Raw genomic sequence first — 27,352 nt, 5'->3', positions numbered from 1 at the left:
GTCCCACCACCCCATCCCCCCACAGCCCCACCCCACAAGAAACCAGCAAAACCATCGTGGTGAAGACATTTATTTAATATGGAGGGGTGGGGTATTGCTGTCTCTGTCAGTGTGTATGGGGATGGTAGGGAGACAACCAGAGGGATTTGTGCCCTGGAGTAACAGGCTGTTCCGGCCCCAGGCTGGAGGGTGGGGAGCAGACTGAGGGGGCAGGGGAGGTGTGTAAGGGGTTAGGGTGAAGCTCTGCACACATCCTGGGGACCAGAGTCCAGGCCCACCCAGTCACCAAAGCAAGAACCGAATAAATAAAGTGCAACCGTGGGGTTGGGGAAGGGGAAGAGGGAGGGCACCGGGCGCGCCCACGCCCACAGCCCACATTCAGTGCTGCCAGGTCTGGCCCACCTCCTGCCAGACCCTCTTGTCCAATCACCCCTATGTCCGTCCCTCCATGAGCCAGGTGGGGCCCCTGTGCAGCTACTGGAGGTAGCGATAGGCCTTAAAGCAGTGGTTGCCAGCATCAGCCACCACCACGTGGCCATCCGAGGTCAGTGCCAGGCCCTGTGGGCCGTACAGTGGCTCTGCAGATGTGTTGATATAGGACAGGAAGGAGCCAGAGCTGTCAAATACCTGGGTAGAGAGTGGAGATTTGGGGAGAGAGGCAAGATCAGGCAGATGAGGGGCAGTGGAGGGCAGTGTGTACAGGGCAAAACAGGAAGCCTTACCCCCATGGCATCCCTGGGCCTTACTCACCTGGATGCGGCTGTTGCCCCAGTCGGCTACAATGATGTTTCCGTTGGAGTCCACAGCTACTCCCGTGGGGGCATTGAATTGCCCATTGCCCTCACCGTGGGAGCCAAACTTGAAGAGGAACTCGCCATCGGCACTGTATACCTAGCAGGGGAAGGTGCTGGGGACTAGGGACCAGGCCTCAAGAAAGGATAGGGACTAGAGGAGGATGGCGTGAAGCCCCAGGGATGAGGACCCCCAGATCTGCAGCTACAGCCCAGACCTTCTTCCTAGGCTTCACATCCATGTACCATATTGCCTACTGACCATCTCCAGCAGATGTCAAATCCAACAGCCCATTATCCCTGAGAAAGCAGTTCTTCTGAGTTCTCTATCTCAGTGACTAGCACCACCCAGTTGGCCATGAGTCATTCTTGACTCCACCTTCTCCACTGGTTCACAGACAATGAATTAACACATTTCATTGATTCTATCTCTAATACCTCTCTCAAAGCTGTACCCTATCTATATGTTGCAACTGCCTTTTACCATGGTCCAGGTCCTCATCATTTCTCATCTGGATTACTGTAAGATTATTGTAAAGGCAAAACCTGTCTCTAATTTTTCTCCCTCCAATGCAGCAGCTGGAGTGATCTTTCTAAGACACACAGGACTGTATCACTCCCCTGCCTGCAATCCTTAATGGCTCCCCATAGGTCTTAGGAAGAGAGCAAGCTCCTTAATGGGGCATATAAACCTCATCTTTCCCTTGCACCACACTCCTCTGCAAACCCAGTATGAACTTCTTGGGGGTTTCCTGAACACACCGTAAGGGTTTCCACCTCTAGGTCTTGACTCAAATACTGTCCCCTTCTCTAAAAAAAAAATACTCTACCATCTGGTTAATTCCCACTTGTGCTTTAGGTTGGAAACCCTGGTGGCGTAGTGGTTAAGTGCTAGGGCTGCTAGCCAAAAGGTCAGCAGTTCAAATCCGCCAGGCGCTCCTTGACAACTCTACGGGGCAGTTCTATTCTGTCCTATAGGGTTGCTGTGAGTCATAATCGACTCGACAGCAGTGGGTTGGTTGGTTGCTTGCTTTAGGTCTTTCTCAAATAGTCTCACTTGAATCAAATGTGTCCCCTGTGCCCTTCCAGTTCCTACACTTCCCTATCACATCATCTTGTAACTTCCTGGTTACCCTTTTCTCTTCCCTACTAGACTATAACCAAGATGGGGAATGTGTCTGCTTTGTACATTACTGTATCCCCAGCTTCTGGCATAGTATCTGTGACAAAGTAGCCAGGCTATAAATGCTTATTATTTGAATTACTAATCTCAAAGGGGGAAAAAAGAAAGTGAGGGAGAGAAGAGTCTTGTAGAAGAAGAAAGGAAGTTGGGGCAGTGGTCATGGAGGTGGGAGGATACTAACCTTCACTGAATGATTATGGAAATCCGTCACCACAATCTCATTCTTGTTGTTCACAGCTACAAAATGGGGCCCTGAAAATATAAAGCGGTCTCTAGGGTAGTAAGCTGGGATACTGAGTGAGATGGGAAGAGTATCTGGGATGATAAAGCTGAGGTGTTAGGAAATGGGTAGGGTGTCTAGGGCTAGGGCAAGTAGGAGGAGGTCTCTGGAATAATGGGTGTAGGGTATAGGAAAAAGAGGGTCTCTAGGGCCAAGATATAGAAGGGTGTCTAGAAATGGGATATCAGGGCAGTTCTCTGGGGCTAGGATATCAGAACAGATCTCTCAATTGTCCTCCAATACCTGCAAAGTGGCGGTCAGTGGCCCCACGGCCCCCAAAACGGCCAACCAGTTTGCCATTGGGCTGGAAGGTGAAGACGCAGCAAGACTTGTTGTCCACCACAATGATATGTCCGTTCCGGTCTACGGCCACTCCCTTGGGGCCCATGAGGCGGCCAGCTCCAATCTTGGTCTGGAGGGAGGGGATACCCATAAGTCACTTTATCTTGACTGCTAGGGGAAATAGTCTCAACCTGGCTCCAAAACAGAACTTTGGGCTAGGGATGGACCAGAAAGCAGGAGGAGGCAGGAATGGACTAGTCTAGGCCCTGGCCATCAGGAAACACTAGAATGGTCAGCTCAGCTGGCTACTAGGAGTACAGACAGTACAGGGACAGCAGGCCTCTCACCTTGAACTTGCCCTCAGGGGAGAAGATGCTGACCCAACGGTTGTCGTAGTCTGCCACAATAATGTCTCCATTGGTGTCCACCGCCACACCTGTAGGGCGCTGCAGCTGCCCAGGTGAGCGTCCTCGGACTCCAAAACGGAATTTGAACTGGCCTTCATTGGAGAAAACCTGGAGCAGAGGATTGAGGGAGGGAGCGGGAAGGAGGGGAGAGACTGTGGGCACAGAGGGAAGGAAGCAGGGTCCTGAAGAAGGAGACCACCCCAGCCCCCATCCATTCAGTCATTCAGCAAGCACTTACTGACACCATGCTGGGGATACAGGGAGGAATCCGACCTCAGGGGACATGCAGCAGAGGGGTAAATGGGTTGTGAAAATATGAAAGGGGTGAGAGGCAAAGTGGTCAGGAAAGGCTCCACAGAGAAGGGGATATATGAGCTAACAGCTTAATAAGGATGCCAAGAGAGGAACCAAAGCCTGCCAGTAAAGGAAGAGGAGGAAAGGCATTTAGGCAGAGTGAACAGAATGTAAAAGGCACTGAGCCCAGTATGGGCAGTGCTCTAGGACCTGTGCAGGGGAGCTGGACAGCAGGAAGCACTCAGGTGAATAAGAGCAGTGATGTTTTATCCTGGGTATAATGGCGATTCACTGAAAACTCTTGGGCTGGGGAGGGACAATATCAGATTTGCTTTTAAGAAAGAACACTCTAGCTGCAAGCCAGCCACCAGTCAGGGGCTGTTGCAGTAATCCAGGTGAGAATCATGATGGCTTGCCCCAGGGTAATTGGCTGGAGAGAAGTAGATGGACTCAGGCAATATATTGGGGGTGACTCAATAGGACTTAGGGTCAGAACAGAAAGGGGAAAAGAAAGTATACCAGGGTTAGTTTGGTGGGTCAGCAAGTCATTCGGGGTATAGGCTGACAAGGTAACCTTCCTCTTGGACAGAGTGAATCTTTCTACCTCTCCCCTTCCCCTGGGGCTCCTTTTCCTTAGCCAACCAACATGCTCAGATCTCTCCAAACTAGAATCACCTACCTTAAGCTAAGCCTCTTTCCTTCTTAAGCTAAGCCTTCTTACTTTTCCTTCACAGTCAAAACATTACTCATGCAATAGTCTCACACACTCTCCTTTGTTATAGGCTCTGGGGACACAAGATGAATCAGAGCCAGGATCAGCCTTGGAGAATTCAAGTTCTGGCCTTGGGCCTTGCTCTCTGATCTAGACCTGCTCCATCCTTAGTGGGCTGGGCTCTCCCTCCCTCCCCCCACCTCTTAGGCCTGCAGGGCTATCTGAACTGGTCCCACCAACAGACATCATTCCCTCCTGATGCTCACTTCCACCAGGCTAAACAACGCAGTCCCCGGGTTCTGCCCTTGTCACCATGGTGGGACAGTGTTTGCCAGGACCAGAGGGAGATACCACAGGCCTGAAGAGTTAATATGAGAGAGACGAAAAGGTACCACCAGACCAGCAGTGAGGTAGTGCATCTGCCTCCTCCAGTCTGAGCAGCTCAGCTTGAGATTCAGCCCTGATGGAGGCGGGGGGGGGAGGGGGTCCTACTCTTCCCATCCTATCCTATCTTACCCCTTAAACCTGCGCAACTCCTCCTCATCTTTGAGTCTCAGGATTTCCAGGTCACTTTTCACAGAAGGCTTTATTGACCAACCCCCACCTCTGAATCGATACTCACACAGAAAGTTAGGTCTCCATGATGTATACTTGATAGCTCTTGTCACAATAACGATCACCTCTGGAACTAAGTAACTGTTAAATACCTGTATCCGCTTGTAGGAAGCCCTGGTGGCGTAGTGGTTAAGAGCCTGGCTGCTAACCAAAAGGTCGGCATTTCAAATCCACCAGCCACTCCTTGGAAACCCTATAGGGCAGTTCTACTCTATCCTATAGGGTCCCTATGAGTCAGAACTGACTCGACGGCACCTAACAACAACAACTTATAAGGATATAGGCTCCGCATGGGCAGAGACCATGTCTGTTTTGTTTGCTGCTGCATTTCCATTACTAATACAGCAACTGGCACATAGTAGACATTCAACACATGAATGAATTCCTCAGCTCACCCAGAGCACACTGGACATCTCCACTTGGATGCTGCACAGTTACCTCAAACGCAGCATTTGGAAAAGTGAATTCATCAGCTTATCCCCAGGCCTGCTCCTCCTCCTCCTGTGCCCCATCATAGTGAATGGTAACACCACCCACCTAACCCACCAAGTCCTGCCACTTCTTGATCTCTCTAAGAGATGGCTCAGCAAAACCTACTGTATTTGCTTTCGTAATATCTCTAGAATCTGCTGGTGCACCAGTTTGGTCCTTAACATTTCTTTCCTATAGTATAGACAGAATGCTCCTTAGAAGTGAGGATGTCGAGACTTTGTCTTATGTACTTTGGACGTGTTATCAGGAAGGACTAGTCCCTAGAGATGGACACCATGCTTGGTAAAGCAAAGGGTCAGCATAAGAGAGGAAGACCCTCAGAGGGATGGATTGACACAGTGGCTGCAATGATGAGTTCAAGCATAGCAACGACTGTAAGGATGGTACAGGACCAGGCAGTGTTTCATTCTGTTGTACGCAGGGTCACTATGAGTCAGAACCAACTTGATGGCACCTAACAACGATGGTAACATACCATGACAGCAATAAATAGATCCCTGGCTTCAGAGATCTCAGAGTCTAGTGGAAGAAAGAGATTAAAACAAAATAAAACAAAACCAGGCAAAAACAAAAAGCAAAACAACAACAAAACCAACCAGTGATTCCAGGAAAGAATGAAACTGCTACAGCAAAAGGCTGGAGGAACTCTGAGAACGATGTGATGAATTCTCTGCCTGAAGCAGATGATGAAGCTTCATGGAAGAACTGATAAAATCTCTGGACTAAGACAATTTACAGAAGGATATAATATACACAATTCAAATTCTTCCTGTAAAATCACAAAATGTTTTTTCCCTGTCAGTTGATGCTGGTCCAGCCCACTGAGGGGATCTGCCTCACCATCCACATGGAAGGCACCAAAGGGAAAAAGTTCACAAGGACCCTGCTATGAATTGAATGGTGTTCCCTTGTAATTGTAGTGGAGCCCTAACTTCTATACCTGTAGATTTAATCCCATTTGGAAATAGGGTTTTTTGTTATGTTAATGAGGTCATATCCGTGTAGGGTGTGCTTGAAACTAATGACTTCCAAGATCTAAAAAGAGCAGATTAGGCACAGAGCCAAGCAAACACACGTGGGGGGAAAGACTGATGCCATGTGTCCAAAGATCTGAGGAACACTGGGCTAGAGAAGCTGAGACAAGGATTTGCCCTCAGAGCAGGCAGAGAGAGAGCCTTCCCCTAGGGCCAGTGCCCTAAATTCAGACTTCTAGTCTCCTAAAGGAAACCCTGGTGGCGTAGTGGTTAAGTGCTACAGCTGCTAACCAAAGGGCGGGCAGTTCAAGTCTGCCAGGCGCTCCTTGGAAACTCTATGGGGCAGTTCTACTCTGGCCTATAATGTCGCTATGAGTCGGAATCGACTCGAAGGCACTGGGGTTTTGGTAGTCTCCTAAAATGTGAGAGGGAGGAAGATGTGGCAGTCTACTTCCAAAGCTTTACAGCCTTGGAAATCCTATGGGCAGTTCTACTCTGTCCTATAGGGTCACTATGAGTCGGAGTCAACTCGATGGCAATGGGTTTGGTTTTTTGGTTTAACCTGGGAGAAAATAAACTTGTTAAACTACCCACTTGTGATATTTCTGTACCAGCAGCACTAAGAAACTAAAACAGACCCCAACCTTCATTGACTAAGGGGAGGGAGGTGACAGCAGATCTGGGAGTTTGGTCCACACCAGTTCTGAGGACCTCAGAGGAAGAGAAGCAGACACTCAGTTTTGGAATCCGAAAGCCAGACTCCCAGCAGCTATGAAGTTGAGATGCGAGTGGAAGTAGAAGCAAAGAGGATGGCTATAGGACTAGCAGATATTTGGAAGAGAGAGGGGGCTGCACCAAGCCCTACCTCTCAACTCTCCACCCTGGAAGAACTGACAGCACAGCCCCTCACTGGAGCAGACAAAGTGGCACAGGTCTTGCTGCGCATGTGGGCACCCATATGTGCACATACCAGGGAAGATGTTTCAAATCTCAGCCTTTGTGCCAGGAAGCGTTCCTGGCAGTTGGGGTAGAAAAGGAAGTGGAGGAAGGTGGAGGATGTGACCCAGTAGAGTCTCAACACACTCCTCCCCATACCCTCCCCACCATCCAGGCTAGGCCCACAAGCCTCCCTGTGCTGACCTGGGCCTCTCCATCTCTCTGCTCTTGGGAATTGGGTAAGAATCAAGGTGAGCTAGACAAGTCTGGGTGGCCACCACTTGCTAGGTGGAAAGCAGGGGCCAGGGAAGCGCTGACGTGAGTTTTCCTGAGCACTGAGGTGACAGACCTTTGGCAGAGCTGGAGCTTCGACAGCACTCAGGCAGGGTAAAGATTTCCATTTATGAAGTTTAAATTTATAGGTGTTGTGAAGTAAGGATCTTCAGGGAAAAGTTTTGCTAACTGATAAAATATTTCCAAGAACCGAAGCGTATGGTAGTTGGAAACAATCTCCTACATGATAAACTGAAAATTCCAAAACTGTTTACAATCCGACCTCAGCTACCCCACCCCCAACAGTCATCTATCTCCAGACCCACTGGGATCCTTCCAGTTCCCTGAACAACCCCGCTCCAGCACTTTTCCACCTCCCTGCCTTTGTTTACAGCCTCCAACTGGATAAGACATTCTTAACAATAGCCAACATTAAAAAGTTCACTCTGTGTCCAACAAGGTACATTGCATCATTTAATGCTCCCAGCAACACTATGAAGTATTATTCTGCTAATTTTACACGAGTTAACTGAAGCTCAGAAAGGTCACATGACTTGTTTGTAAGGGGCACAGCTAGGATTCATGCCCAGGTGTCTGGTTTCAGGGCCTGAACTTCCAAGCACAACACTGTGTCTACCACACTGGTGCCTGCTGGGCTCTCCTCCAGGAATAAAGAGAGAGAAAGCCACCTTTCTTGGCTTTAAGGAGCTCTGAGTACAGCAGAGACCATGCCCATTCAGCGTCTGAAGCTTTAATCATATGTTATGAGATACTGGGAAGGCAGGGGCAGGACTACCTGTGCGGCAGCACTACAACTTCTAGCCACTGAAAACAAACAAAAAAACCCTACTGCAGTGGAACAGACTCTGACTCACGGCAACCTGAAGTGTGTCAGAGTAGAACTATGCTCCATACGGTTTTCGGTGGCTGTGATTTTTTCGAAGTAGATCACTAGGTCTTTCTTCCAAGCCACCTTTCAGTTAGTAGCTGCATACTTAACCATTTGTGCCACTAGGGACTCCAGCCACTGAAAGGCACCCCCCTTTTACAAGTTACCCCGATTTGACTGTCTAGCCAACCAAATGTTTCCAGAGACCAGCTGCAGACAACATACAGTCGGGAACCAGACAGTTATGGTGGAAGACAGCAGGGAAAGGCAGAGCCTGCATCCTGCCCATTAGGAGAAAAGGAAGCAAGTAAGCCAGCCAGTGTAGGCTCAAGTGGAGGCAGAGGAGGAAAAAGGTATGTGCCAGAGTCTGGAGACCAGAAGCTGATCTGGCCTGAGCCAAGGACTCCGAGGTAGAGGTTATAAGCACAGTAAGTCACGTGAAGGTGCTGGTTACTGTTACTGCGGGTGGGGGTGGGGTGGGAAATGGGTAGAGTAAGGGTGGCTCTTTATGGAATGGTACTATCTGTAGGGTTTCATCTTTCAGGAGATGACCTGTACACCCTGTTTTTCAAGAGGCTGTAGCTTGAGAACCCTTATTTTGATGTTGGGGAGGATGGGAAGGGCACTTACCTGGATACATTGGTTGTTGCTGTCTGCTACCACTATGCGGCCACTACTGGCTGCTGATACACCCTGTAAATTGGTGAATTCACCTTTCTCCCGTCCGCGGCTGCCTATAAGGATGGGAGAGCAAGGGAAACAAAAAAATTCACTCAAGAGGTCATTCTGAGCCTCACTTCCCAATTGACCCTTGCCTGAGCCAACCCCATTCTGTCTCCACCCCCGGCCAGCTGTACCAACGCGGAAGACGAGCTCGTCCTCAATAGGGTTGTCCTTCCGTTTGCCGCCTGTGCTGTACATGGAGCTGGGCCTACGCACCGCCTTCTGCCGCACGTGGCTGCCCGGGCCGCCGGGTGACTTGACTCGGCGCTTGACATCGTCCGGGGAAGGTGGCAGGTCCCCAGGGCGCAGGGCACGCACGCGGAAGGGGCTGCCACGCACTGGCTGTCCGTAGAGCAGCACAGAGAGGAGCAGCTCACCCTCGGTGCGTGCGGTGTACACTAGCTCGTACGTGCCATTGTTGTGGTCCACCACGGGCACAGGAAGGCGTGAGCCGTCAGGTCCCGTGATCTCTGCGTGCAGCTCCGCACTGCCAGTGCGCACCAGCCGTCCGTCCTTGTCTTTGGTAGTGACGGTGAGCGAGGCAGGTTGGCCCACTAGCGCCTGACGCAGGCCCTCACCCGTGGCCACCGTCTCGTGTGCAGTGGCGCTCGTGGTGAGCAGCGCACCCACATTGAGCACTGATCGCCGCAGCCCATCGACCTCAAGGACCAGTTCCAGCTGCGAGTTCTCATGCGGCCGCTCTGGGAAAGCCTGCGCAGCCAAAGCTGCCAGGCGCTCTCGCATGTGTTTGCGCACAAGCAGCACCTCCGGGGCGGAACCTAGGCGCAAGGCCTGCTCTGCGAAGCTGCAGCTACTGCCGATGTGCTCCTGACCCTGGCGCAGTGTGTCTAACTGGGACTGCAACACCTGAGGAGGGAGATGGGAGGGCTGGGTGGGGACTGGCACAGACGGGATCTCTGGGATTCCTGGTGAGCTGCAGTGCTGTGGCATGGCAGAGGGTGGGAGCGGACAAGGAACACAGATGACAAGAAACACGGACTCCCGCAGCACCTGTGGGCCCATGTCTAGAGGCCGAAAGTATAGCCTGGGGAAAGAGGCACACAGGTGTGGGAAGCAGAGGGAGCAATGGAGGCAATAAGGCCATCCCATAAGGAACAGCTGCAGGGAGGGGTGGACACACACACCTTCTGCTTGGCTCCAAAAATGGCCTCCAGGTCGCTGACCAGAGCCTGCTTGCGCTGCTGGAGCACTTGTTCCAGGTCCTCAAAGGCTGCGCTTATCTGTGCCAGGGCCTCTGCCTTGCGCTCTTGCAGCTGCTGGCTGATGCCCCCGACTAAGGCAATAGCTGCAGACAGCTGTGGCAGTCTGGGAAGGGGAAGCATCTCACACAGGGGTTGCTGCAGGGCACCCTCACCAAACCATCCCTTCTCCCTGGGAACCCAAATGGTGCTCTCCTGGAGAGTCCTTGGCCAGGACCTCCCTGCCCTCCTCAGGCCTTCCTCCTCGCAACCAGGGTCTCTCTCCTGCCCCACTGAGGCACCATCCCAAGGCCCCCACCTGCTGCCTACCTGCCGCGCACTGCTTCAAGCTGGCGCTGCAGGGCTGCCTTGTGCTGCTCCACCACGTCCCGCAGCAACACCGTGCCGTGCTCCCGATGCTCCCCTGCGCGGCACTCGCCACACATGGCTGTCTCACAGGCTTCACAGTAAAACTCCATCGTCTGGGGGAGCAAGGACGCCAGTCAGGTGACAGCTGCGCACCCAACTTCTCTGCCTCTTCCCACCCCATCTGCCCTCCCTGCCCGTCATCTTCCAGGTGTGCCCCCTACCTGGAACGGTAATCTGGAGTAACACCCTCTCACCCACAGCCATTTGGCCCCCCCACGCCTCTCCTCCCCCACCCACCCCAAGTCCTGGCCTCACTGGGCCTGCTTGGGCCCACCTTGCCTTCATGGTTGGGGCAGGAGAGGGGGCGGCCAGCCACAGCACTGAGGGGGTGGGGGTCCTCGGGGTTGTGGGCCCCATCAGGTGCCTGCTGCATGGCCTCCATGAGGCTGCTGATGAAGAAGTTGTTCTGCAGTGCCGAGACGCCCTGCTCAGGGAGGATAGACGTCTGCCGGCACACCGGACAGGACAGCGTCAGGCTCTGGGCAGGGATGTAGTTCTGGAGGCATCTGTCCCAGGACGAGGGGGAGTTAGAGCTGGGAGAGGGGATGGGATGGGCCAGCATACCCCACCTCACACCTCCTATGTGGTACACCCCTCTCTTCACAGGCATGCCTTTACACTTTATTTTGAAACCTCTCTAGTTGATACACGATCCTTTCTGCCAGTACGTGTAAAAAGCCTCATCCCTGAGTAGAAACACATCCCTGACCACTCTCAGAAGAGCAAACATATCTGCATTCCTCAGTGGCACAAACACAGGTTCACCTTTCACAGGTGTTTATAAAGCCTTCTCACAGAGAATATTCAACTAGCTCCCCTTTCATTGATTCATTAAACATTTACCAGCTGACTATACTTGCCAAATTTGTGCCAAGCTTTGGGGATACAACAATAAGGCACAGTGCCTGCCCTTAAAATACTTCCAGTCTACAGAGTCAAAAAAGTCACAGAAATAGAGAATTTAGAGTGTGAATAGTGTAATGATTAAGGCCATGTGTCCTGGGGCTAGGCTGCTTGGGTTCAACTCCCAGGTCGGCCATTTACTACACTGTGATCCTGGACCAGTTACTTAACTTTTATGAGGTAAGGATTCTTCCTTTGTAAGATGGAGACCATATAAACCTCACAGGGTATTGGAGGATTAAATGTAAAGTACGTAGAACCAAGCCTGGTTTAATGAGAAATTAATTTGCTCTGTAAACTTTCATCTAAAGTACAATAAAATTTTTTTAAAAAAGAAGCAAGCCTGACTCACAGAAAGCAGTATATAATGTAGGCTTTTAATATTATTTATTATTGATATAAGGAATACACTTGATGCAGTGACAAAGAAATGCATAGAAGTGGTATCTAGGCCACCATGGGTGGAGAGGGTGGCCAGGAAAGGCTTCACATGGAGGTGACGTAGCCAAATTTTCATAGATAACTGATTGTTAGCCTGACTACGGAAAAGCACAGGGAAAGGGGGAAAGGTGTTCCAGATATAAGAGGTGGCAAGAAGCAGCATAGTATGCTGAAGACGAAGTCCAAGGCAAGAAATGTAAAAAATTCTGGAGAGGGAAGCAGAAGCCAGCTCACGGGGTCTCATGGGCCACTCCAAAGAGTTTAGAAATTATCCCAACAGCAATAGGGAGCCACAGGAGAGTGGCATGCCAGGCTGACATTTTATAAAGCAGACAGGGGACAGTGGAATCATCATTGTCATCATCCAGTTCCCATTTATTAAATATTTAGGTGCCAGGTGCTGTGCTTTGTGCTTTACTGTATGTTATTATTTATTTTACACAAATATGATTAAATAACTTCCTGCATCTTATTTTCTTATTAAACAATATTCTTTTTTAAAATTCGTTTATATAAACCAGTATCTCTATATCTCACCCAATCACTTCTAATGCTACTGTAAATATTCATTTTTCCACAATAGTAGACGTTACTATCTTTAAATATTTTTTGAAATTCTGATTTGTGTAAAGTGATTTTTCTCATTTTTACTTTAATTTGTATTAGCCTGAATATTAGGGAGGTTGAGCATTTTGTCATACACACATAAGCTAGCTGGATTTGTTCTATTAACTGCCTACTCTGAGTTTACATTTATTCTTAACAATTCTCTAAGGTAGTGAAATCTATCTCCTTTTTCTAGAAAAGGAAATGGGCTCTGAAAGGGTGAGCTGTCCAAGGTAACAGAACTAGGAAGCACTGGAGCCTGGATTCAAATCCCAGGCAAAGTCGTGCAATAGTATTGGCAAGAGGTGGGGAGGACCTGCATTTGGGCAGTAGCAACAAAGACTACAAGGTAGGTACAGATTTGAGAAATATTTAAGAGGTAAAGCCAGTAGGAGGTGTTGTCTGGTTACACATAGGGAGTGAGACAGATGGGTCTTCGTTGACTCCCAGATTACTAGTTTAGGTGACTGAGTGGATGGTGGTGACACTCACTAACATAAGAAACATAGAAACGTAAGTAGCTTTTTGGGTAAGATGAGTTCAGTCTTGTCCTCGCTGAGTTTACCATACCAGTGTGACATCAGGTGGAGGAGACCAGCAGACAGTTGGAGAGAAGGCAGGCTAGAGATAGAGATGGGGGTTCTGTAGGCATTTAGATGGTTTCTGTAGTCATGGGGGAGGATAAGGTCAGCCAAGGAGGGATACAGAGTGAGAAGAGAGCAGGACAGAGCACTCAGCCAATTCTGAATGAGGAGAGCAAAGAGGAACAGGCAGAGAGGAAGGAGGAGAGACAGCAGCAGGGAAGAAAGTGAATAGTGTATTTCCGGAAGGAGTGAAGAATAGTCATCAACGTCAAAAGAAGATGAGGAGTCAGGTAAGGTAAGGACTGGAAATGTCCACTGAATTTGGCAAATGTGAGGGCACTTTGTAAGGGAAACAGTGTCAGTAGAGTGGTGGGGTAAAGAAGTTAGAGTAAATGGTAGCTTAGAAGTATGAATGAGAAGCGGGTTGAGGGATTGGATGACAACTAGAGGGGGAGAACAAAAGAGAGTTTTTCTTTGTGTGTTTTAAATGGAAATCTTGCATGTGTTCATAAATTGAGAAGGAACCAGTACAGAGGGAGAGGTGGAGGAGACTAGAAGACTGATGGGACAGGTCTTTAGGATGGGGACAAGAGTTGGCTCAGGTTGGCCTGAAGAGGAGAGGACCCCATCCTCTAAATGAAAGGAAGGGGGAAGGGGTGAAGGTGGGTGTAGATAAGCAAGGGGCTGGGGAGATGAAAGAGAGAGAGAGAATTCCTAACATTGCCTCAGACAAGATCAGCTGCTGAACATAAAGGAGGGAGAATCTAAGGATAATGGTGACTGTTAGGATTAGTCACTCAGGGGAGGAGAGGAAGCTAACCAGAAACAGAGAATTAGGACTGAGGGCAGCTGTGTGTGTGGAAACCATAAATTTATGGAGGGAAGATCTGAATTGTATAAACTCTCCCATATCCTCAATCTCTTCTCTGAACGTCCCTGCTCCTTTTGAGGAGTACTGTCCGAAGTGCTTCACAAACATTAATTTATTTAATTGTTACCTAGTTTTCCCTGCAGCTCTCTCAAGTAGAGAGTGGTTTTTCTCTCATACTCCACATTCCTTAGGGCCTGGAGGTGGGGTTGATCCTCCTTGCTCCTAACTGGAACATTTCTAAACTATTCTTCAGCATTTTTGAAGCTCATGCCTTCTGTCTATACCACCTTCCTTGTTATTGTCTCCACTAACCTAACAGTCGCTCCATTCACTGAAATCTTTCTTCTGGCTCATTCTCTTTATTAGCCACTCCCCATACCCCAGCATACACACATGCACACACACACACTTCTGCCTTCATTCTCAGTGGCTCTGACATTCACAAGGTGACCTACACACCCATAACTTCTTAATTCCTTGACCTTCTCACCCTCAGTGATCTTTCATCCACTTCACCTCAGCTGTCCACCACCACCCACATCTCATCAATAGTCATGCATCTACTCTGAAATCTGCATTTTGACCATTCCACTCTGTTTCTGGCAGCTCTCTTCCCAGCTCAGTGAATCTAGTGTTTCCTCTGCAAAACATCTTCGAGCTTATCAAGACCTCCTATTCATTAATCATACCTGCCTTACTACAATAGCTTCCCAACTGGTCTCCTGTGTCCACTATTGCTCCTCTACATTCCATTCTCCACAAAGCAGTCAGAATGATCTTTTAAAAAATCTAATTTATATCACATTATTTCCCTGCTTCAAAAAACCCTCCAGGGGCTTCCTGGTTGGTGAAAGACATCGATGCACATGGGAGGATAGCATGTCTCTTTTTGGGACATGTAAGCTCTGCATTGGGAACCCTCCCAGACCTCACCCTATGGGTCTCTTCATTTGTATCCTTTTTGCTGCAATAAAACTGTTACCATAAAAATAATTTTAATTGGAAAACGTTTGTTTAATCCTCTGATGGTTTCCCATTGTACTTAGAATAAAATCCAAACACTTTCCCAAAACCTATAAGCTCCCTTACGAACTACCCTGATTCTCTTGGACCTCACCTCATTCCACTTTTCTCCTCATGCACTACTCTCCAGCCACACTAGCTTTTTTTCTAGTCTCTGGACATGCCACACTTTTTTCTTCCTTAAGGCCTTTCCACAGGTTTTTCCTGTTGCCTGGAACAATCTTCACATATCTGTCTCCTTCTCAACCTCAGGTCTCAGGTCAAGTGTCACCTCCTCAGGGAGCCTTCCTTTCTACATAGAGTAGTCTCTCCTGGTCTACCCATGCTGATAGAGTAGTCTCTCCTGGTCTACCCTTGCCGACCTACTCCTGTTTATTTCCTGTAAAACACGTAGCATAAGATGTAACTCTCTTGTTTGTTTGCTTATTGTTACTGCCCACTACAGGATAAGCTCTTTGACAGCAAGGACCAATGAATAAATGAATAAGTGGTAGTTAAATGTGAAGGCTCTGCAGTCAAACCTGGATTCCTACCTCTGCTACGTACGTACTTCCTGTGTAACCTTGGAAACATTCCTTAATTGCTTAATTACTCTGAACCTTAGTTTCTGCCTCCAAATGGGGATAATAAAGTATTGTGAGGATTAAGTAAGTTAGGTAAATAGTAAACCTAAAAACCAAACCCATTGCCGTGAAGCCAATTCCAACTCATAGTGACCCTATAGGACAGATTAGAACTGCCCCATAGAGTTTCCAAGGAGCACCTGGTGGATTGGAACTGCTGACCTTTTTGTTAGCAGCCGTAGCTCCTAACCACTAAGCCAACCAGGGTTTCCGGTAAATAGTAAGCAATCAATAAATGGGAGATACTGTCATAATTTCCCAGGTGCTCATTTTCTTTAGGAGTGCTCAGTGATCTGGGTGTAGGAGAAGTTGCAGAGACATCCAACTGTAGCTCTGATCCAGGACTGAGGTTCTGCTGGGTGGGTTTAGCAAAGGGCAAAGCTGGGAGGGAATTATGGTTAACCATAGGATTCATGTAGGTAAGAAAGAAAGGGAGGCTGGATGGGGTTGGTAGCTTTGAGGAGAAGATGGAATGGGTAATGGAAGGTAAGAACGGGGTATTAGAGTAAGGGATATGGTATTGGAGTTTATGACCACAGAAGTGGTATTATTTTGGGTGATGACAAAATCCAGGGTGTGGCTAGGAAAGTGTGACTGAGGCAGAGAGGAGGAGGTTACTGGAGATGAAATGGACAAGAGGCATAAGTAGGTAGTGAAGTCACCCAGGATGGTGGAAGAACTTGGAATGGGCAGGAAGGCTGAGACTCTTTCCAAAGTCTACAGTAAAAGAGGCGGAGTGATAAAAAGTTGCTAGACCAATAGCAACAATGAAGGGAAGAGGGAGGTACAGCCTTAATCTCAAAGAGCAAAGCCAGAAATAGCATCCCTGGGGCAAAGCCAGGTTTCTGTGAAGGCAGGAGGCAGAGGGAAGGCGTAGGTGGAGATAATGGTGAGAAGAGCCAGGGACCAGGGCACCTAAGACAGAGTGATGAGGGATGAGAGCCTGAGAGAGAATACTGTCAAAACACCAATGTGATTGTGCATAAAACCCTGTTAAGGCTTCGTGTGGCTCTCAGGGTGAAGATAAAATTCCCCAACAGGTCTACAAAGCCCCGTGTGGTCTGGCCTCCACCTGCATTTCTAGCTTCATCCCGTGACACCCAGTCACACTTGCTCTGCTCCAGCTTCACCGGGCTTCTTCTAGGCCCTCTTACCTGACATATTCCCTCATACCACATGGCCTTTTTGAATGCTCTTTCTGTCCCCTTCACCTGTTAACTCCTATTCACCCTCCGGATCTCACCTCAAGGGCCACTTCCTCAAGGAATCCTTCCCTGATTCTCATACTAGATGCTAAGCCCTCATAGCACTGTAAGCCTTTATTTGAGGCACTTACTAAGCGTGAAATATTACATTTGTCTGTATGATTATTTGATTACAGGCACTCCCCGGATTACAAACGAGTTCCATTCCTAAGTCTGTCTTTAAGTTGAATTTGTACGTAAGTCAGAATAGTTAGGTACAGTTTGTATCTGACGTCAGTCGAAAGTTTGTCTTAAAAAAAAAAGTTCGTCTTAGTATATAGTGCACCTTTCTATGCATAAAAGCATTAAAGAAATACTTCCACATACACTAGAACATTTTTAACATAATAATACAGTAATAATAATAATAATGTTTTGATGTGCGTCTGAAAGTAGTGCCCGTTTGTTATTTCGAACCATTATATGTACCTCGAACTTTTAGGGGGTTGGTTCTATGGAATATATGTAAGTCAGACTTCATAACCTGGGGACTGCCTGTATTATCTTTTTCCTTCATATACTGTAAGCTCCTTAGAAGCAAGCATCAGATTTGTTTTGTTCATCACTGCATACCCAGTACGTGGGAGAGGGTCTAGCACTTAGTAGTTGCTCAATAAATATTTGTTGAATGAAAGGCTGAATTATAGATTTAAAAAAAAAAAACAAAACAAAAACTAGAGGGTGGGAGGGGTTGACTTTTACATAGTGCCAGAGGATAAAATGAGGATAGACAGGGAGTGACAGGCTTAGCTTCAAATATCCTCCCACTGGTCACAAACTCTTCTGGTGCCAGAGCTGACTGGGGGTCCCAGCAGCTCTGGCTGCTCTAACAGTATCAAGGTTGCCCTGGGGTTTGAGAACTGGCACAGAAGGCACCATTCTGAGCAGAGACCATGGCCCACTGTTAGGAGCTTCCGGGCCTTCTACAGATTCTTGCACTCCCACCCGGATCTCTTGCAGGTGGGGTTCACCCACTCCCTTCCCATGCGTATACACACTTCTCTTACCTGTTACAGGTTTACACACACGGCTCCCTTCCCATGCTTATATATACTTCTCTTACCTGTTACAGGTTTACACACATGGCTCCCTTCTCATGGGGGCCCCAAATGTCCTCATCCCACCCTGGTGCAGTCCCCCCTCACCTCTCACAGAAGGTATGCAGGCAAGGCAGAACCTTGGGGCACCGGTACCGATCCAGGCAGATGCTGCAAACCAGGAACTGCTTGTCCATTGGCTGGACCTCGGGTCCGGGGCTGTCCTCCCTCTTCGCCATGGTGCTCACGGATGGTTCCTATCACTCACACCAGCCTGTGTACAGAGAGATGGTCAGCACCAGGGTGGACAACGCTCCCACTCCCCACTAGAGCCCCACCATTCCAGTCCCCTGCAGAGAACTGGCCTCCATTTCTTTATGGCCAGGGGCAGAACAGAACAGTGCTTTGGCAGGAGCACGGTGGAGTAGGTGGATTGAATGACCCTTGAGCATAGTGCTCTGGTTAAGAGCACAGGCTTCAGGTTAGACTTGGTTTCAAACCTGGTTCAGCCTCTTACCAGATACGTGACCTTGAACAATTCAAATAACCTCTCTGAGCCTCACTTTCCTACTTTGTAAGAAGGGAATAGTAAACCCTTCCTCAAGTGGTTATTTTGAGAATTTGAAATAGTACGCGTTGAGTGCCCGTTAAAGGATGCCCATTTTCACTGTTATCGCACCCCGCCACCTGCCCCCTCCCCCCCAAATCTCCTCTGCCTCTCCCAAATCCTTCTCCAGGAGACCTTTCCTGATGGAGTGTCTCTCCTCTGATGACCTGCAGCTCTGATATCTGTGACCTGGCACATCTCTCAGCACACGTGCCTGGAATTTCACTCTTTTCCACATCCAATCAGTATACAGGTATTGTGGATTCTGCCTCCTGAATATCTCAAATCCATCCCTTTCTCTCCAACCCCACACCTACTGTTCAGGTCACCATTAATTCTTTCCTGGAAAACAGCAGTAGCCTCCGAACTGGTATCCCTGTCTTTTCACTTGTGCCTTCTCCTCCATCCCCCTGGGAGCTGGAATGAGTCTTACAAAACACAGGCTAGATCTTGTTACTAAACCAAAAACAAACCCATTGCTGTCAATTCCAACTTATGGCAACCTCATGTGTGCAGATTATACCTGCTCTCCATAGGGTTTTCAAGGCTGTGACCTTTTGGAAGCAGATCGCCAGGCCTGTTTTTGGAGATGCTTCTGGGTGGGTTCAAAGTGCCAATCTTTCAGTTAGTAGTCAAGCACTCGAACGCTTAACTCTTTGCACCCATCCAGGAACTCCTAGCCAGCTGCTTAGTTAGAAGTAACTCCCTGTTTGATTCTGCATCCCACTTTGAAGAGTGGCATCTGGGGTCTTAAACGCTAGCAAGCGGCCATCTAAGATGCATCAATTGGTCTCAAACTACCTGGATCAAAGGAGAATGAAGAACACCAAGACACGAGGTAATTATGAGCCCAAGAGACAGAAAGGGCCACATAAGCCAGAGACTACATTAGCCTGAGACCAGAAGAACTAAATGGTGCCTGGCTACAACCAATGACTCCCCTGACAGGGAACACAACAGAGATCCCCTGAGGGAGCAGGAGAGCAGTGGGATGTGGACCTCAAATTCTTGTAAAAAGACCAGACTTAATGGTCTGACTGAGATTAGAAGGACCCTGGATGTCATGGTCCCCAAAAGCCAACTCTTCAGACAGGGATTGGACTGGACTATGGGATAGAAAATGATACTGGTGAAAAGTGAGCTTCTTGGATCAAGAAGACACATGAAACTATGTGGGCAGCTCCTTTCTGGAGGGGAGATGAGAGGGCAGAGGGGGTCAGAAGCTGGACGAATGGACATGAAAATAAAGGGTAGAGAGAAGGAGTATGCTGTCTCATTAGGGGGACAGCAACTAGGAATATATAGTAAGGTATATATAAATTTTTGTATGAGAGACTAACTTGATTTGTAACCTTTCACTTAAAGCACAATAAAAATAAAAATAAAAATAAAAATAAAGTAATTCCCTGTTTAAATTCCTTCAGTGACTCTCCATTCCAGAGGACAAAGTCCAAACTCCTTAAATTGGCCAACAAGACTTCCTTTTGTCTGGCTCTTATCTTCCTCTATAACCTCATCCCTCACAATTCTTTGATCAGCCACACTGGTTTCCTTTCAGTTCCTGAAGGCTTCTTGTTCTCTTTTGCGTATAGGCTGTCATATTTTGTTCCCTTTGCCTGAGATTCTCTTCCTGCCCCTCCATGCCCAGCTGACTCCTATTTATCCTTCAGGTCTCCACATAAATGTCACTTCCTCCAGAAAGCCTTCCCTGATTTCCTCAAGCCTGGATTGGGTGCAGATCCCTGCTGCGGAACACAGTGGTTTAGCGTTCGGCTGCTAACCAAGAGGTCAACAGTTCAAAACCACCAGCGGCTCCTTGAAAATCCTATGGGTGAGTTCTACTCTGTCCTATAAGGTTGCTAAGAGTTGGAATCAACTCGATGTCAATGGGTTTGGGTCTTTATTTTTTTTCGGGGGGGGGCCTAGGTATTCCACCTCTGTGTCCCTTCCAAAACCAAACCCATTGCTGTCGAGTTGATCCAACTCATAGCGACCCTACAGAACAGAGCAGAAGTGCCCCATAGAGTTTCCAAGGAGTAGCTGGTGGATTCAAACTACTGACTTCTTGGTTAGCAGCTTATCTCTTAACCACTGTGCCCATCAGGGCTCCTGTGTCTTTCACACCCTGTGTTTCCTCCATCCTAGCCCTTATCAAATTATACTATAGTTTTCTTGTTTCTTGTTACTTCCACTGCATGGAGATTTCTTAAGGGTAGGGGCTAGATTTTTTTTTTTTTTTTTTTATTCCTAGCACTTAGCACAGAGCATGACCTAAGGACTGATCTGTATTTATTGAATGCATCCAGTAATTCAACAAATATTAAGTGCCTACTTTGTACAGGTGCTAGAGATAGATAGAGTGATGTACAAAACAGATATGGTCACTGTTCTTCTGGTGGGAAGGTGGTGACAGATATTTTAAAAAGTAAGCAAACAAATAAATATAATTGCAAATTGAAAAAAAAATGCTATGACAAAAAGCACATAGGAGAAAAGGATGATACAAGAAAGAATATTTTTGATTGGGTGATGAGGGAAGATCTCTCCAAGGAGCATTCTGAGGGATAGAAGAAAAATTCTAGGGGTGAGGATAGGGGCATCGGGGAACCAGGGAGGGAAATCATTCTAGCCTAAAGAAACAGCATGAATGGAGGCTCTAGGGCAGAAAACTCAAATGAGAACCCATGTTAGAGCAAAGGTAAGAGGTAGTTTCGGAAGGTAGGCAGAGATGAGATCATGAAGGCCTTTGGAGGTCATGTGAAGAATCTGGGTTTTATTCTAAGTTGGGCCAATCATATAGTTTACAAAAAATACAAAGCTACTCTGGCAACTGTGAGGATTGGAGATGAGCAAGAGTGGCTGCAGGGAGACCAGTTAGGAAGCTATCGCAGCTCTTAAGGTGAGAACTTAATAGTGCACACTATCAGAGTTATAGGCAAAAAGTGGATTGATTGAGAAATATTCATGAGATAAAATAAAAAAGACATTGTGATGGATTGGCTGTGAGAGGGAAAAAGGAATGTCAAGAATAATTCCCAGGTTTCTTGTCTGAGCAAATGATGGGTCATGCACAGAGACAGTGAAAGCTAAGGAAGGGCTGATTAGAGTATTCTGTTTCAGGTATACTGAGTTTGAGGTGCCTGTGTGATGTCCACATAACACCCAACATAGAGATGTCAAATAAGGGATAGAATATGGGAGCTCCAAAGAGAGGTCTGGGTTGGTTATTGATTTGGGATCATTGGCATACTAATGGTACTTAAAGCAAAGAGAATGGATGAGACTTCTTAGGAACAGAGTGAGAAGAAAAGGGCCCAGCACAAGGAAGGGGAGCCAGCAAAAGAGACTGAAGAGAGCCCAGAGGGATGAGAAGAAAACAAAAACAAAACCAAGGGAGTAAGAGACCAAGAAAATCAAAGGAAGAGAGTGATTCAAGAAAAGAGGGGTGACGTAAGATGAGTATGGAAGAGTATCTACCAGACAGAGAGTGGTGGGGGCAGAAGCCAGGTTAGCATGACTGAAGAATGAATGGTAGATGAAGAGCTTAACAGTGGATGTAGACAATTTATGAGACAAATTTGGCCATGAAGAGAGGCAGAAAAATACTGGATTATTTCAAAAAAAGCAATGACAAGGGCCAGGTCATTGCTATCTGTGCCTAGTTAGATGCATCATGGGCCTCTCTAAAAGACAATGAACCTCGAGGTCTGGAGAGGGGCAGGAGAGAGTCTGGGCTGCATATGCCCTTGCCTATGTTTGTGTGAGCATGGGTGGAGGTAGAATGGGAAGGGCATGCCTGAAAGCATCCTCCCCCTGATGTGGGCACTTGGACCCTGAGGTTCTTTCCAGATGTGAGGGTTCTGGATCTGGAGACCTAATACCAAGACAACATAGCAGGAGGGAGGACAGACTGAAGGAACAGGAGGCCAGGCCAGAGCCGAGCCGAGACTTCAGTCTGGTGAGGTGGAGGACTAGGAAGAAGAGTAGGAGTGGTCTGCTGGGCCCTGATGGGGCAGCTGGACGTCAGGCTCTGCCTCTTTCCAAGCCCAAGGGGCTCTCCCAGCCTGTCACACAAAGGCGGGGATTGGACAACATCCAAGGACAGGCAGCTCCTCCCTCCCTTCCCCTTCCTGCTTTAGTTCCCCACCCAGAAGTACTGGGCATGCAGCCGCTGAGGCCATATCCCAGCCTGAAAGTCTAAGATTCCCTTACTCTCCTGCACACCTATTCCCACCTCTCCCATCCCACTGTGTTCTAGAGATCTGCCCCCAAGGTCCTACAGGCAGTGATTTAAGTCCACTGTTTATCACAGCAGATACTTGGAGGGTGTTGGACTCCCTTCTCAGGCTGCCTCCGGCCATCCCCGCATCTCTTATCCTACCCATCTTTTAAGGCTCAGTTCTAAAGGCATCTTATTTCCACATTCAGCATTCACTCAGCACATCTGCTAGGCCTGGGGATACAAAGATAAATAGTCACAGGTCAGCCTTCATGGATTCCACAGTCTGATAAACAGATTCCTGTGATGGAATGTGGTGAGGGCTATGATGGGGAAGCACAGGTTGCCCCAGGAAGCACAGAGAAGGTCCCCAACCCAGATCTGGGTCAGGGGTGGGTGTGGAGGCTGGAGGTCAAGAAGAGCTCTCCAGGAGAAAGTGGCATTCAAGCTGAGCACTACAGGGTGAGTACCAGTTACAGAGAGCTTGGTGACTTCTCCATCAGTGGCCTGGATTACACACTGTGACAGGGGAGGGCTAAGAAAGAAGAGGGGAGTTAGGCAGGAGATAGATCATGCAATGCTTTGTTGATCTTATTAAGGAGGTCACACTTTACTCTTTCCTGCTAGGGATTAAGGCTTTATCCAAAGAGCAAAGGGAAGCTACAGAAGGGTTTTAAGAATAGAGTGACGAGAGTAAATTTTTTACTGTGATGTGGAAAATAGTTAAGAGGGGTCAAGAGTTGAAAATTAAGAGACTGTACAATATTCCCAAGGAGAGATGATGGTGGCCTTAATTAGGGGAGGGGAGGTCAAAGTGGATTTCATAGGGAGGAATCAACAGAACTCGGTGACTGGGTGATTTCATGTAAAGAGTTGGAGAAGAAAAAGGAGTCAGAGATGATTCCCAGTTTTCTAGCTTGGAGACTCTGGAAGAGGAGCAGTTTTGATAAGAGGGTAACAAATTTAGTGTTTCATGTGATGAATCTGAGGTACCTATGGCGCATTCAACCAGAGATCCAGATGGCAGTTGGAAAGATAAGATAGAGTCTAGGAAAAAAGTCTAGCCTGGAAATGTGGAATTGAGAGTCGAGGGTATAAGGATAATACTTGAAGCCACGGAAATGGATGACATCGGCCAGAGAGGGTGTCACACGAGAAAGGAGGCCTGTGAGTGAGCACTGAAGAACCTCGACATTTAAGGGATAAGCCCAGGAAGCAATGCCAGCTAAGAAGATTGAGAAGGTGTTGTCAGAAATAGAGAAGATGCAGAAAAGAGAGATGTTTTAAAAAGCAAGGGAGAACAAAGTTTCACAGATGAGGGAGTGATCTTCATTGTGAAATGCTGCAGAGTGGCCCCGTATCTAAAGCCCAAAAGAAGCTGTCAGTAACCTCGGGGAGTGTGGTTTCCAGGGGCCGGGGGAGAGGAAGCCAGGTCAAGGGGACTGAGGAGGAAGTAAACTGTGAGCAAATGAAGATGATCAGTGCTGATTCCACTAGATCCTTAACATCTGCAAGGGACATGTGCCAAGGCTTTTCGCGTCTCCACGTTCTCAAACAACGTCTACTTTCACCCCATAACTTCCTCCTAAACTTCACAAGATTCCCAGTGTACACGATTTACACAGCTGTGAGTGCAGACGACCATTGCATTGTTGAAAACTGGATGTGTGAGGTCAGCTAGGCTTACTGACTAAAATGACTCAGTCTTGCTCACTAGCCTCCAAGCATATTTAATCATTTAAGGCCTCAGCAAAATGACAAATGACTGCAGGTTATAGTCTTTGGAGTTTCTCTGGAACAGATGAAACCTTGGATAAGGTAAAGTCTTCAACTCCAAGGAACTCCTTCAGTAAGACTGGAGGTAAGGGAAGTGATGAAATTCACAGTACCATTTCCCCACCACTGCCAGACTAAGGTGAATAAACCATTCCATCAACTGATCAACCTATCAAATGATCAAACTTCCCTGTACACACTCTAAGCCAGGTTCCTCAACCAGGAACTGGAAATATAAAGCTGAATCAGATGTAGTCCCTGTCTTTCACATATTCTTAGACTGATGTGGGAAACAGACATAGAAATTCATAACTACCACGTGATAAATGTCATGATATTAACATGTTCGAAGTGCCTAACTCTGAAGGTGTTAGAGGAAAATAAAGAGGCATCCAGAGGAAGGAATATTTGAGTTGGGCCTTGGGGGATAAATAGAAATTTGATAGGTACACTGGGAAAACAATGAACTAAGAAACAGAAGCATAAAAATTAAGAAATATGGACCAGTTGGCCAAGAGAGCAAGACTCAAAAGGACAGAGGCTATACTGGATGCTTTCATGATCTACTCAGTACAGGTTCTCTGCTTGCCACTCTGGCTGCCCCTCCACTGTGCATTTTCCTTAAATGTTTAGCTCCACAGCGTTTTGTTCTAGGGACTCTTCTCTCGCTTCTCACACTCTGACTGGTTAATCTCATCATTTCCCATGGACTCAGTCAGCACCCAGTTGTTAAATGACTCCTAAAGATTTATCTCCCATGCAGATGGCTTTCCTGAATCCCAGGCCTGTATATCTTACTGCATCTTGGACATCTCTATCTGGATGATGCATAGGGACTGGTCCAAAACTGAATTCATTTTCCCCTCAACTACTCTTCCTGCTGTGTTTATCTTAATGAAAGGCACCACCATCCACCTTGTCACATGAATCAGAACCCCAGGAATCTTCTCAGTTCCTCTTCTTCTTTCACCTTGATTTCTGCTTCTAAAATTCTGATTCTGTGTCTGGGTTTAAAGGTCACGATAACTAGGCTCTAGTCCTGACTCTGTCATTTTAACTCCACCAACTTGAAGTGAGATGCCAGACAAGTTCTTTTCCCATTCCCATCCCTTACTTGTAAATTAGAAGGAGCGGTCTTTTTGTTCCCAAACTCTGAGATCCCCAAAGTTTCATTTCCGGCCAAGTGCCCCTACAGGTTGTAAAATGTGCCCCTGATTAAATTCCATCTTGTGCTCCCTTGACGATTTAATTTCTAGCTTCTATCATAAACCCTGGTGGTGTAGTGGTTAAGAGCTACACCTGCTAACGAAAACGTCAGCAGTTCGAATCCACCAGGCACTCGCTGGAAACTCAATGGGGCAGTTCTACTCTGTCCTATAGGGTCACTATGAATCAGAATCGACTCGAAGGCAATGGTTTTTTTTTTTTTTTTTTTTTATCATAAGGCTAGGTATGTTAGACGGTGGTCACAGTTGCCCCTACCTCGCTTCTAAAGTAAATGTTTGCTGAGTTTGAGTCACCCATGATACTTTCTCTGGGCACCCTCTACTCTAGCCATACGGTTTTGCTGTTTTCTGAACCTAGGCTATACTCTCCCAACTTGAGCTTTTGCTCAAGTTCTTCTTTCAGCAAGAATGCCACTGTCCTCTAAGTGGGTGAGGTGGTACTTGGCACACAGAAAGTGCCAGTATATCCTGGTGACAAGAGAGCCATGTTTAAATCTCTGCAGTTTCCTCTCACTAGAGAGAAAGGCATAAGCAAAAGCAATAACAAGACAAGTGAACAAAGCTCAAGAAGAGACAGACCCCTGCTTAAGCTTTCCAACAGCAAAAGGTAGTAAGTGCTCTGTCACTGGAGGTATGCAAGCCAAGAAGGGCAGGGCAACTGTCAGGCCTGCAGCTCTGACTTCATTTCTGCAGGCAAATCAGAGCCCCGCTTAGGAGATGAAAGGGCACTGGCGAGCTGGACATACAGGGGGAGACCTGTGAAGAGGACCTTGCACCTGCTATGACCTCACAGATTTGATCTTCCTGGGACCTATCCTGGCCTTCTGCTGTTCACACACCACACAGACCCCCACACCGGGAATATGCCCAGGGCCTGCTTTCAGTTGGACTGACCTCCCTGGAGTGCAGCCTGCCCCTCCAACCTGCAACCATCTGTCCTTGCAGGTTTGAAGCCCAGGATCTGAAACCAAATCCAGAGGGGAGGGAGGCCAGAACGAGGGAGGGGCCTGGGGTCCTCCAGGATGGGCCCAGGCTGCAAGAGAACCTGAGGGATCCTTTCCTACAAGAAGCAGCCTCCGGATGAGGCTTCCTGTCCAGCGAGCAGTGCTAGGAGAGGCAAGAGTGTCCTCCATCCTGCCTGGTGGGCTTCTGGGTGCCCGGAGGAGGATGGAGCGGAGGAGCAAGAGGTGGAGGTGTCTGCACCAGGGAGAAAGGAGCCCTTCAGACAAGCTGGGCCACAAGATTCCAGAGTCCCACTCAGCAACCCCACCCCACCCCACCCCCCACCCTCGGCCGCAGCGCTCCGCACCCTCCGCCAACACACTCAAGCTCCCAAAGCCCCGCGCTCCTCCAAGGGACCACCCATCCACCCGCGCCTCCCCCCTCAAGCACAAACCTCACCTGAGCAGCCACAGCCTGAAGAATACCCCCGCTGCTCTCACGGACATGGACACGCCTCACGTGGATAGAGACAGGCACAGCTTTTGAAAAGCATCCGCGCCCCCACCCACAGACACCCGGATAGACACACTGCTGGGACCCAGACCGGGACCCGGTAGACAGGGATACAAATGCACGCCTGGGCCCCGCCCGTCGCACTCACCGCGGCGGAGAAGGATGGGAGGGCCAAGGCCCAGACTGCGGCCACTCAGAGGGGCCCGCGGCGCTGCCCCCGCTGCCAGAGCCCGTCCGCCCGGCCCTGTCCGCGGCGCC

The 27,352-nt window shown here is 48.2% G+C and overlaps 1 protein-coding gene across 3 annotated transcripts; it reads right to left on the bottom strand.

The window, feature by feature from the left end:
• Positions 1-60: 60 nt before the first annotated feature.
• TRIM3 (tripartite motif containing 3) lies at positions 61-27,349 on the bottom strand. Of its 3 annotated transcripts, none has more exons than XM_003412056.4 (12): positions 27,243-27,349; positions 17,920-18,085; positions 10,754-10,985; positions 10,381-10,532; positions 9,997-10,177; positions 8,986-9,718; positions 8,759-8,862; positions 2,884-3,051; positions 2,498-2,666; positions 2,156-2,226; positions 751-891; positions 61-627 (listed from the first exon to the last, which is right to left on the bottom strand). In XM_003412056.4, exons 2-12 carry the CDS (start codon positions 18,048-18,050, stop codon positions 475-477), a joined length of 2,235 nt encoding a protein of 744 aa, XP_003412104.1. In that variant the 5' UTR covers positions 18,051-18,085; positions 27,243-27,349; the 3' UTR covers positions 61-474. The 3 variants fall into 3 exon arrangements, with proteins under 3 accessions (XP_003412104.1, XP_064144588.1, XP_064144589.1); XM_064288518.1 differs by lacking the exon at positions 27,243-27,349 and adding an exon at positions 27,041-27,236; XM_064288519.1 differs by lacking the exon at positions 27,243-27,349 and adding an exon at positions 26,534-26,890.
• Between the last annotated feature and the right edge of the window lie 3 nt (positions 27,350-27,352).

This window comes from Loxodonta africana, chromosome 7 (genome assembly GCF_030014295.1).
Source record: "Loxodonta africana isolate mLoxAfr1 chromosome 7, mLoxAfr1.hap2, whole genome shotgun sequence".
NCBI classification, from domain to species: Eukaryota; Metazoa; Chordata; class Mammalia; order Proboscidea; family Elephantidae; genus Loxodonta; species Loxodonta africana.
This window is presented reverse-complemented; position numbering and strand designations above follow the sequence as displayed.

Coding starts and splice junctions, on each gene's coding strand:
- TRIM3 (XM_003412056.4), bottom strand. CDS start 18,050: ATGGCGAAGAGGGAGGACAGCCCCGGACCCGAGGTCCAGCCAATGGAC. Junction 3,052..8,758: donor GCAACAACCAATGTATCCAG/GTAAGTGCCCTT, acceptor CCTCTGCTCCAG/GTTTTCTCCAATGAAGGCCA. Junction 2,227..2,497: donor CACTGACCGCCACTTTGCAG/GTATTGGAGGAC, acceptor TTATATTTTCAG/GGCCCCATTTTGTAGCTGTG.